This window comes from Pinus tabuliformis, chromosome 4_1, assembly GCF_031772625.1.
Source record: "Pinus tabuliformis cultivar Carrire ecotype Pingquan chromosome 4_1, CPIR1, whole genome shotgun sequence".
NCBI classification, from domain to species: domain Eukaryota; kingdom Viridiplantae; phylum Streptophyta; class Pinopsida; order Pinales; family Pinaceae; genus Pinus; species Pinus tabuliformis.
The window spans coordinates 707,598,372-707,611,123 of NC_142303.1; the positions used below are offsets into that span (position 1 = coordinate 707,598,372).

Sequence of the window (12,752 nt, forward strand, 5' to 3'; positions counted from 1 at the left end):
CACTTTAACATGGGTCATCACTTGGGGCAAGAATTCCAACTCTACGTTAAACCACAACCCAACCCAACGAACTCGATTCATAGTTAGTACTATATGATATAGTGCTTTATTACAATACTTCAATAAGTAATTATTAGGTATTATTGTTTTAAACTACTAGCTTGGGTACACTACAAGGATGCCTTGGTCTCTCAGTATCAACAATACTAGGATGCAATTGCAAATGAAGAGAGAGACAAAGCTTTTCATGATGAGGAGGAAGGGCTTCATACATGTAGTTTAGTGTTCTTTATGTCTCACACCATGGGTAGGGAAACATTCAATTGTTGCGGTTGTTATATTCTATTTTCCATGCTTTGTTTTGCTTGTATAAATGGGTAACTCATAGAACAATATAGTAGAAATTTTTTCTAGTTGTTTAATCTCGTCATACATATTTTACTCTTAATGTTGCTATTCATTATATTTTATGATTTACCTTCTGTGTTATTGGCCTTGACCTTATTTTGCAACAAGATGAGCATATATTGATTTTTATGGGCTTTCCTTTAACTGTCAATAGTAACCGGGCCAAAGTTCTGAATTTTGGAAAGCCATAACAAAATATATTATTCAAAAGTTAAATTGAATTCAAAATTTGTGACTGTGATCCAAAGCAGAATATAGATACAGATATTATATATAGAAAATACACTGACTCTTGAAATGCAAACAATTTGTTATAGGGCTTATTTAAGGTACTTCACTGCCAAAGCAAAATTAGATATAGATATTATATATAGAAAATACACTGACTCTTGAAATGCAAACAATTTGTTATAGGGCTTGTTTAAGGTACTTCACTCCCATATTAATTCGCAAATATGATTGGTAGTAAAAACTTTTTTCGTGGTCATAACTCTATAGATCAAACCCTTAGATACTAAAATTTAGTAAATGAAAACATGTGACATACATGTGTAATTGAATTTTGGTCGATATATATATATATATATATATATATATATATATATATAAACAAAAATACACTAAAAAACATAAATTTAATATAATAATTATGATTTGCTTGATTATGGAAATCCAAATACAATTTTTCCAATTTAACAAATTTATCGCCTTTCTTTGCACCTTTTGGGGCAATTGCTAGTTTTTACTTAATTCAATTTAAACTCCACGGCTTCGTGCTCCCCTACACACAGTCATCAATCAACCACTCAGACTAAGCATATTCCAAACAGATTTGCTTCACATTTAATCACGATAGACTAAGCAGTTGATTAAAAAAAAGGTCAACAAACCTTCATCCATCCTATAGTCGAAATATATATGCCAATGGAAGAACAATAATATCTAGTATAATTAATAATTAATTATACATATTATCATATAGAAAAAAATAGGGTATAATTAATAATTAATTATACATATTATCATATAGAAAAAAAAATAGTACAAGTTTAGCGGAGGAATTGCATCACTTTTGACTAGAATGCAAAAAAATCAACAAATCCTGTAGAGGCAGTGTTTAAATCATGTTTTTGAAGGTGGAAATGGATTCAGCATGATCAAAAACCTCTTTTTAAAGGTGGCAATGGATTCAACCCATTCAAAAACCTCTGGAGCACCCAAAATCTTCAAATTTAACAACTTTAAGGTGGATTTACAAAAATCCCTACCAAAATTTTCATGATTTTCAGAACAAAAATAAATCTAGTTAGACTACGGCAAAAAAATACAATCTACTAATTTAGAATAACTTAGTCAAGTGCAAACCATTTTAATAGTTAAAATTTTGTAAAACAATAAATAAATTATTAAAAATATTTCCTTCCTTTTAAAATATAAAAATTTAACTTTCCCACGATATTGATATTTTGAAGGCTGGCAAACCAAACTTAGTCAACAAAAGTTTAATCTAACTTTCCCATGATTTTGATATTGTTAATTTTCTTAGCCCTTCTAGAAGGGGCAAGAAGCGGGCTAAATCAATTTTGAAGGCTGGCAAACTAAACTTGGTCAACGAACTCGAAAACGACGACGATTCGGATGGGACAGCGCATGTTTACTTTTAAATCTTTCTGAAGAAGCAAACTTCCTCTATCATCGGTGAAGCTCCGAAGTCTACCTCACATGTTAGACTTTCCGCTCTGCAGTTCCATGTTGTCTCGCTCAATCCCACCATCTCCCATTTCATCTTTGTTTTTTAATCTATTTATTGGATAGCTTGTCGCGGGCAGAATGTGGAGTTTCGTGCCTTCGTCAAGTATTGAAACATCTCTTTATTAAGATAGTTGCATCTCAAGGGATTCGATATTCTTAATATTTTGTTTAAAATAATTTTCTCATGATTTTTGTTCAAAATATATTAGTGTTATATTCGGAATATTTTAATTAAAATATATTTATAATATTTTTCATTTAAAATAGATTAGTAGATCATTCAAACATAAACTACTGTTAAAATAAATTAAAAAGTCAATATGCATGAGCTCAGTATAAGCATTAAGCACTTATTTTATTATAGGTTTGTCACATTATTAACACGCGTGATTGAAACAATATTCTCAGAAGCAGACTAAGTCAACCAGGACTATTCAGTGGAGGCATGCGACAAGGCATCTTGAATTTTATTCATCGTAGAATTTACGTGGTGCAATTCCATGTCGACCACCATCTCCCTTTCCATCTCTGATTTTTAATAAAATTGTTAGACCGCTTGCGATAGTTAGTCCAATTGGACACCCTGGATTTTAGTCCCATCGTCAGATCTGGAGGATTACTTTTATAAGACTTTCGGTCTCCCTTCACGTAAATTGGGGTTGTTGGGCTCTAACGCAGTAAAGCTATCAGACACTCTATGTGTTCAGCAGTTTGGTCGGACATTCTATTTATTGAATCACATTATTCGTTCTCTCCTCACTCTCCTCCATTCCATCTCCCTCCCCATTCTATTTTCCCAACCCTGTTACGTTGAAGCAGCCACTGATCATTTTCTATTTCTAACGGAAAAACAGAGTAGAGCATTAGAATGATTGTACGCATTCTTCATCGACCAATTTCAAATTCAATGACTCTGCTTGCTTATCTCTGTCTTCATGCTGCGTTCTCCCTCCTCCTCTGCTCAACAGCGTGTCTGGGCAGTCAGTACGAGAGCTGTGTCTCGAATAATATATGTGGCTCCTTTGAATTCAGCTATCCTTTTGGTAAAAATAACAGCGGCTGTGGTGACCCTCAGTTCCAGCTTGAGTGTGTACCAGGTGGTGACCAGGGCCCCAATCCTGTGATTAATATCAATGGAGACGAATATCAGATATTGGAGCCCAGTAAGTTGCCTAATACTAGCAATAACAGCATGACAATTGTCCACGCTAATTACTGGGGTGGTCGATGCAGTCTTTCAGCTAAGTATGACTTATTGTGGTCCGGTTCACATTTTCATATCCGCCCCAATACATCCACTAATCTTTCGGTTTGGGGGTCCTGCAATCAAAGTGCAGTGGACAGTAGTTCAACGTTGGTTCAGGGAAGATTCTGTGGCGATTTATGGTATTACAGCTTGACACCACAGGCTATCGAAACAGGCCTGTGTGGAGCATATCTTCAAATACCTATTAGCCTGAGCCTGTCCATTAATGCTGACTCTTTACCGGGGCAAGAACAATACAATGACATCGGTTTTGAGATAGCATGGGATGTCGACCGGAACAGAGATCGAAAGTGCCGCGCTTGTTTGGGTAGTAAGGGGATTTGTGGTTATAATATTTCCGAACCTGCAAAGTTTTTATGCTATTGTCGCGATGGCTCCACGCAGCTCGACAAATGCCTGGGAAGTGGTAGGTTTCCGATCGCGTGTGCAAATTTGATTACAAAGCTCAGCGCTTGAATTTTATTGTCAATATATTCAGATATGATCCATTCTACCATTAAGCTTGAATCTGGATATGTGTGTGCCGTCGGCTATACATTCTGTGAAATCTCAGGATCTTTGCCGATACTAATAACAACTTGTCATGGTGGCTTTACAGGTCGGGAAATGAAGAACGCCATTGTAATTGGTATATATAATTTCTTCCTATTCCTATATCACTCTGAATTATATCTGGTTACTGTTAATATTTTCATTACAGTTAGACAAATATCACATTGATATCAATCTCTTCATTCAACTGCAGGTTGCTCCTTCGGGGGAATTGCGTTAGCAGCAATAGTTGTACTGTTCTTGACGTGTTATGCAAAGGGGAAAAGACTTTCTGGTAGCTCTAATTTAGTGGTGGTGGAGAAATTCCTGAAGGAATATGCTCATGAAATGCCAACACGATACTCACACTCTCACCTCAAGAAGATCACAAACAACTTTAGAGAAAAGTTGGGAGAAGGAGGTTATGGTGTGGTGTATAAAGGTAAGCTTCGGAACGGTGCTCCACTGGCTGTTAAGCTTCTCGATAGGCACAGGCACAGCGAGATACAATTCATGAATGAAGTGGCTACCATTGGACGGGTCCATCACTTCAATTTGGTTCTTCTGGTGGGGTATTGTTTCGAAAGCACTACAAGCGCACTGGTATATGAGTACATGGCTAATGGATCTCTGGAGAAGTTTATATTCGCCAGAAAAGTGTTAAATTTGTAATTTTACAGCGCGCGGTGGTCTTTTGGAAAACCACCTGGTCTCCCCGCACCACCATTCGCTGAAGGCGGTTTCCGTAGCAGAGGCTCCGAACACCCTCACTCTCCGCCACGCGTCCCATGTACGAACGCCCAAAAACCACTTTCCCCGGACAGTAAAGTTCATTTGTTTTTCCGGAGGTTGGTGTGCGAACCTCGTTGGATCAGCCAAGTAATCAGGGCGCCCGATCTCAGCCGTCGATTTCCGAAGTTGCCCTCCGCCCGCGTCAAATCAAGTTTCTGCGTGGAGTAAAAGGTTGACCGCCGTAGGAGGAATTCAATGTTTTTAATGCTGTACGTAGAAGTGGTGGATGCTTTTAATATTGTTATGGGCATGCTTTTAATTTTGGTTATGGGCATTGTCCCATATGACATACGATAAATTTTTTTTATATGTTTTTTTTGTATACGTTGTCATATGTTAAAAACATGGCTATGTGCTGTAGTGTAGTTCTTTTATGTTGTGAGTGGGGTTGTTAGGCACGAGATAGTGCGATTCTTATTTTGAAAAATGCACAGCAGTGCGATAAAGAAATGGCAATGTAATGTTTTGATTTAGTTTTTTGAAGAACAGAGAGCTGTGTATGTAATTTCCACAGCAGTGGAAAATCTGTTAGAGTAGTAGAGTTTTTTTTTGTAATTCCCTCTTTGCACAGAGGAAGAAATATGTAACAGAATGCTTGTTTTAAATTAATAGAAATGTGTTGTGACTGTGTAATGCTGTGTTCTGAGTGAGTTTGTTTTTTAAGAGGTTGTCTGCAAAAGATCCTGGACAAAGTAAACAGAGCATTGTCTCTGTGGTGAATTTTATTTTATCTGGTTTTGGTATTTCTCCATTTAAAAATATCCAACAGTGGTATCGGAGCTAGGTTCAGGCTCTTTAAAGAAGTTAAAGAAGCTGAAGGGAGAAGTTTGTTGCAGCAGCAAAACCTCTCAGGCAGTTAGAAGACTCAGACAGCGCAGGATTCAGGGATTCTTCAAAAGCATTTCTTTTGTTATTGCTGAAGACAGTTAGTTGTTTTAAAAAAATACACAGTCAAGGAATGGCTAGCACAAGCATGGGTATGTTCAACACCCAGCTCCCACAGTTTAATGGGAAGAACTATGACTACTGGTAATAACCATGAGAGCTTTATTTGCCTCTCAAGATTTATGGGAAATAGTTGAATCCGGGTTTGAAGAAGTAGCAAATGAAAATGAGTTCAATGCACTAACTCAGGGAGAGAGAGATCAGCTGAAGAGCAATAGGAAGAAGGATGCAAAGGCCATTTTATTGTTGCATCTAGCAGTAGACCAGAGTATATTTCCAAGGATAGCAACAGCTAAAACATCAAATGAAGCATGGCAAACCCTCAAGACAGCCTATCAAGGCATGGAGAGAGTGAAGATAGCAAAACTACAATTGCTGAGAAAGGATTTTGAGAACTTGAACATGAAGGAGTCAGATAACATTGACTCATTCTTCACTCATGTGATTGGTGTAATCACACAAATGAGAACTCATGGAGAAACAATTGAAGATAGAAGGATTGTGGAGAAAATATTGAGGGTCTTACCCTCAAGGTTTGATGCCATAGTTACCACTATTGAAGAGACAAAGGATCTCTCAAACTATTCAGTTGATGAGCTACATGCATCACTGATAACTCATGAGCAGAGGTTGAGTAGGAATGAAAACTCATCCCTTGAGCAAGCCTTCAAGACCCAGATGTCCTTTGGAAGAGGAAGAGGTCAAGGAAGAGGAAACCGAAGAGGAAGAGGCAGAAGCCAGAACAGAGGTGGAAGGAACAGCCCATCAAATGCACAAGGAAGAGGCAGCAATCCAAATCAGAACCAAGGTCAAGGCAGCAGCCAACAAAGAGATCAGTATCAGGCTCAAGGACAAAGGTATGATAAATCTAATGTTCAATGCTATTATTGCAAAAAGTATGGACATTATGCAAGTGATTGTAGAAAGAAACAACATGATATGAACAGCAGACAAAATGCAAATGTTACAAGAGAAAACAGCAGTCAAGAAAATGTCCTGTTAGCTTGTAACATGGCTGAAACACATAGTGAGGACATATGGTTTTTAGACTCAGGTTGCAGCAACCATATGACAGGGAATATAGCCCTCTTTTCAGCCTTAAATCAGAATTTGAAATCAGAGGTCACACTAGGAACTGATAGTAAAGTGTCTGTTATGGGAAAAGGGGAGGTAAAAATATTTACAAAGCAAGGAGAAAGGAAAACCATAGCAGATGTATACTATGTCCCCGGAATGAGATGTAATCTATTGAGTGTTGGACAGCTTATCCAAAAGGGTTACAATGTTTACTTTGTAAATGATGTGTGCACCATCATGGACATACCACCCAGCAAAAGATGCATTGTTGAAGTGAAGATGACAAGGAACAGGATGTTCCCTCTCCGGATTAGGGCAGACATGAAGAACAAAAGGGAAATGGCAGCAGTCACCCAAGAGGCCTTCCAAAGCGTGCCAAAGGATGAGAACTGGTTATGGCACTTGAGATTCGGGCATCTAAATTTTGGAGGTCTAAACTTATTGAGCAGAAAAGGAATGGTAAAGGGATTACCATTGATAGAGAAGCCGGACAGCCTTTGTGAAGGTTGTATATTGGGCAAACAACATAGAGAAAGTTTTCCATCAGGTAAGAGCATAAGGGCAAAGGCACCCTTAGAGATTATCCACTCAGACTTGTGTGGACCAATGCAAGCTCCATCATTAGCTGACAGCCTATATTTCTTGACATTCATTGATGATTTTACAAGAAAGACTTGGATATATTTCCTCAAGAACAAAAGTGAAGTCTTTGAGAAATTCCAAAACTTCAAAGCACTTGTGGAGAACCAAAGCGGGCTGCACATAAAAGTATTGAGAACTGATAGAGGAGGTGAGTATATCTCAAATGAATTCCTAAAGTTTTGTAGAGAAAATGGAATACATAAACAGTTCACAACTCGGTACACCCCACAGCAAAATGGAGTTGCTGAAAGGAAGAACAGAACCATCATGGAGATGGCAAGGAGCATGTTGAAGGCAAAGCATTTGCCAAATGAGTATTGGGCTGAAGCTGTACATTGTGCAGTTTATATACTGAACAGGTGTCCTACAAAAGCAGTGATGAACAAAGTGCCAGAAGAGGCATGGAGTGGGAGAAAGCAAGTAGTCACCCACATGAGAGTTTTTGGGTGTGTGGCCTATGCACACATTCCGGATCAGCTAAGGAGGAAGTTGGATAGAAAAGGGGAGAAATGCATCTTCATTGGATACAGTGATGAATCCAAAGCCTACAGGCTGTACATCCCATCTACCAAGAAATTCTTTGTCAGCAGGGATGTTCAATTCATTGAAGAGGAAGCTTGGGATGGAAGCATAGAGAAAACAGTGAACATTAAAAGCTGTTTGCATCATGATGACGATGAAGAGGAGGTGGCTGAAATTCATCCCCAAACAGCAGCGCCAACACAAGGACAGCAAGGGACACCATTGAGGATCAATGAGGGTGCTTCTCCAAGCACACCACAAGGAGGAAATTCAAGTGCATCTTCAAGCACTTGCACACCAAGTGAAAGAGGTAAGAAATTTAGAAATCTAAGTGACATTTATGATGAAGGAATGAATTCCTTATTTGCCTTGTATTGTCATGTTGATGATCCTATTCATTTCGAAGATGCAATTAAAGATAAGAAATGGATAGAAGCTATGGATGAGGAGATGAATGCCATAGAGAGAAACAAAACATGGGATTTGGTTGAGTTACCAAAAGGCAAAGAAGTCATTGGTGTGAAATGGGTCTACAAGACCAAGAGCAATGCTGAAGGCAAGATTGAAAGGCATAAAGCAAGGCTGGTTGTCAAAGGCTACAAGCAGCAGTATGGGAGAGATTATGAGGAGACTTTCGCACCGGTTGCAAGAATGGAAACAGTGAGAGCAGTGCTGTCCATAGCAGCTCAAAACAAATGGAAAGTCTACCAAATGGATGTGAAATCAGCATTCCTAAATGGAGTGTTAATGGAAGAGGTCTATGTGGAACAGCCTCTCGGATATGAGAAGAAAGGTGAAGAGCACAAAGTGTGCAAATTGAAGAAAGCTCTTTATGGGCTGAAGCAAGCGCCAAGAGCATGGTACAGCAGGATAGATTCATATCTCTTGGATAATGAATTTGACAAATGTGAAGGAGAACCCACAGTCTACATCAAGGAAAAGGATGGTAAAATTTTAATTGTTGTCTTGTATGTAGATGATGTTATTTTCACTGGAAATGATAATTATTTTATTGAAAATTTTAAATCAGTCATGAAGAATGAATTTGAAATGACTGACATGGGTTTGTTGAGATACTTCTTAGGCATAGAAGTAGATCAAAATGAAAAAGGAATTTTTATATCTCAAGCAAGATATGTAAATCAAGTTTTGGGCAGATTTAAGATGGAAGAATGCAAGGCAGCAATCACTCCCACAGTGATAGGATTAAAGCTCAGCAGAGAGGACAGCAGCAAGGATTTTGATCCTAGCTTGTATAAAAGCATTGTGGGCAGCCTTATGTATTTAACAGCAACTAGGCCTGATTTAATGTATGCTGTTAGTTTAATTTCCAGATTTATGGAGAGGCCAAAGGAGACACATTGGCAGGCAGCAAAGAGAATTTTGAGGTATGTCAAAGGTACCAAAATGTTTGGAATTCTATATCATGCCTCAGAACATTCAGATTTGGTTGGGTACATAGATAGCGATTGGGCTGGAAGTGTAGATGATCGGAAGAGCACTTCCGGTTATGTTTTCAATATGGGTTCAGGAGCCATTTCATGGGCTTCTAAGAAGCAATCCATTGTAGCGTTATCTACAGCAGAGGCAGAATATGTGGCAGCGACAGCAGCAGCATGTCAGGCAGTATGGATGAGAAGAATGTTGAGAAGCTTAGGCCAAGAGTAGGCAAAAGCAACAGTGGTCTTTTGTGACAATAGCTCAGCTATTGCCTTGTCAAAGAATTCAGTGTTTCATAAGAGAACGAAACACATCGATACAAGGTTTCACTACATCAGAGAATTAGTGAACAATGGAGAAATTGTCCTAGAACATTGCAGGACCCAGGAACAGGTTGCAGACATCTTGACAAAGCCACTGGTTCAGAAGAGTTTCGAATTTTTGAGAAAGTGCTTGGGAATGACCGAACGCGCGGCTGTTAAAATTAAAGGGGAGTGTTAAATTTGTAATTTTACAGCGCGCGGTGGTCTTTTGGAAAACCACCTGGTCTCCCCGCACCACCATTCGCTGAAGGCGGTTTCCGTAGCAGAGGCTCCGAACACCCTCACTCTCCGCCACGCGTCCCATGTACGAACGCCCAAAAACCACTTTCCCCGGACAGTAAAGTTCATTTGTTTTTCCCGAGGTTGGTGTGCAAACCTCGTTGGATCAGCCAAGTAATCAGGGCGCCCGATCTCAGCCGTCGATTTCCGAAGTTGCCCTCCGCCCGCGTCAAATCAAGTTTCTGCGTGGAGTAAAAGGTTGACCGCCGTAGGAGGAATTCAATGTTTTTAATGCTGTACGTAGAAGTGGTGGATGCTTTTAATATTGTTATGGGCATGCTTTTAATTTTGGTTATGGGCATTGTCCCATATGACATACGATAAATTTTTTTTATATGTTTTTTTTGTATACGTTGTCATATGTTAAAAACATGGCTATGTGCTGTAGTGTAGTTCTTTTATGTTGTGAGTGGGGTTGTTAGGCACGAGATAGTGCGATTCTTATTTTGAAAAATGCACAGCAGTGCGATAAAGAAATGGCAATGTAATGTTTTGATTTAGTTTTTTGAAGAACAGAGAGCTGTGTATGTAATTTCCACAGCAGTGGAAAATCTGTGAGAGTAGTAGAGTTTTTTTTTGTAATTCCCTCTTTGCACAGAGGAAGAAATATGTAACAGAATGCTTGTTTTAAATTAATAGAAATGTGTTGTGACTGTGTAATGCTGTGTTCTGAGTGAGTTTGTTTTTTAAGAGGTTGTCTGCAAAAGATCCTGGACAAAGTAAACAGAGCATTGTCTCTGTGGTGAATTTTATTTTATCTGGTTTTGGTATTTCTCCATTTAAAAATATCCAACAAAAAGAGAAGGGGCAACTCCTAAGTTGGGAGCAACTGTATTCAATCGCTTTGGGTGCGGCTCGTGGAATTGCATATTTACACCAGGATTGTGACAAGCGCATCATACATTTCGACATCAAACCTCACAATATATTGCTTGATGCAGACTTCACACCAAAAGTTGCAGATTTTGGTTTGGCAAAACCTTATGGAAAGGGAGAAGACCATATATCAATGACGGTCGGGAGAGGAACGCCGGGATATGTAGCGCCAGAGGTGTGTGATAGAGATATGGGACCTGTTACCAATAAATCAGATGTCTATAGTTTCGGTATGCTTTTGCTGGAGATTGTTGGGGGAAGAAAGAACATAGGCCTGAAGGTGAGTCGCTCAAGTCAGTTTTACTTTCCTGAATGGGCTTTCAAGCTGCTTGAGAACGGGGAGTTAGGGATAAGATTGAGAGGAGCAGGAGGAGGAGAAATGGAAGCAGAAGAGGAGGAGAAAGCAAGGCGACTCACTAAAATTGGATTGTGGTGTATTCAATACAACTCTAGCGATCGTCCTTGTATGAGCAGGGTAGTCCAGATGTTAGAAGGGAATGGAGACGATGTGACCAATCCTCCCTTGCCCCTCAATTCCTTGCTTGAACCAGAAAAACCTTCAGTATCTTCCCCTGTAGATTCTTGTGCAATTGAACTTGGAACCTAGATTCTACTCTAATTCTTGTTCAACTGAACTTGGAATCTAGATTCTATTCTAGACTCGCTGACTCAAAACAGGGTAACTTGCGGTTTTGGAATCGATCCTTCATGCCATACTTTTGGGCAATCAAATGGCATAAATTGGTTACTTGACTACAGAGGGAGTGCACAAGCACTTGAAAACCATTGACGCAAGTCTACGAAAAACTCAATGCTCAATCAAATTAGGTCTCCTACTCGATGTTGTCAGATTTCTGTTTGATATCACGGCATTACTGATAAGTTGTGATCTAGTGAGTGCATTGCAAGTCATTTTTAATGTAAACATAGGATAAATACCATTAACTAGTAATGGTTTTCCAAATTTAGTCATAAATGTCTTGGCATCATCTCTGTGAAAGACAAACATGGACACGAAAATTGAACTTGAATACTTTCTCAGTACAATGAAATCCAACATATTGGTTTTCATAATAAGCGGCTAATGCCTTTGTTTTATGTTCTCTCGTGCACATTTAGCCGATAGGCGTTAGATTGCAATCCGCTTTCCAGAAATTTGATTTTGTTGTAAAAATAATTAGGTGGAATTAGATTTTTATACCTGCTAAGTTATATTGTAATCCGTTTTTTTTCTTCGGAAGCAAAAAAAAAGGCTGGCTTGTATTAAAAATGTCAGTACAAATGGCACCATTTTTCCTTATATACCATGTATTTCAAAAAACTCTGTGGGTCTGCAGAAACAGATATTTTCTAAATATTGCATATTTTGCATAGCGTTCAAATCTGGAAACTACACATAAAAACAGAAACCAAACCATAGATAAGTTATGGCAACATAGGATATGTTCCATATAAAACAAAAACCAAAAAAGATGTAAAGAGTTCCACAGATATACACATATACACAGAAAATACTAGTCCATCCAAATGAAAAGAGTCCAGTTTAGCTGTATGAGAGAACGATGGTGTCCTCAGCAATGATGATGTTGGGTGTTGTGTTCCAGAAGACAAAAATATATCATGCCAGCAACAACAGTGAGTCCTTTGTTTGACATAGCATCCGCCATGGTGTTGTTTTCTCTGTGGATATGTTGAAAAGAAATGTTCTGAAATGATTGTTTAAGATGTTCAATATGATTGAGCCAACCCATCAGATGAGGATGGGAAATGGAGGAAGATCCATTCATATCATTGATAAGAGCTTGTGAATCACCGAAAATATGAATGATCTGAACATCTAATACTTTTCCAAACCACAATAGTCCCCATAAAGCTATGATTTCAGCACGCATGTTGGT

The 12,752-nt window shown here is 38.7% G+C and overlaps 1 protein-coding gene across 1 annotated transcript; it reads left to right on the plus strand.

Moving 5' to 3' along the window:
• The first annotated feature begins 3,907 nt into the window (after nucleotides 1-3,907).
• Nucleotides 3,908-11,584, plus strand: LOC149178104 (rust resistance kinase Lr10-like). Its single transcript, XM_089421984.1, has 4 exons — nucleotides 3,908-4,055; nucleotides 4,173-4,615; nucleotides 9,764-9,769; nucleotides 10,784-11,584. The coding sequence occupies exons 1-4, from the start codon at nucleotides 3,908-3,910 to the stop codon at nucleotides 11,459-11,461; spliced, it is 1,275 nt and encodes a 424-aa protein (XP_089278110.1). The 3' UTR covers nucleotides 11,462-11,584.
• Nucleotides 11,585-12,752: the final 1,168 nt, after the last annotated feature.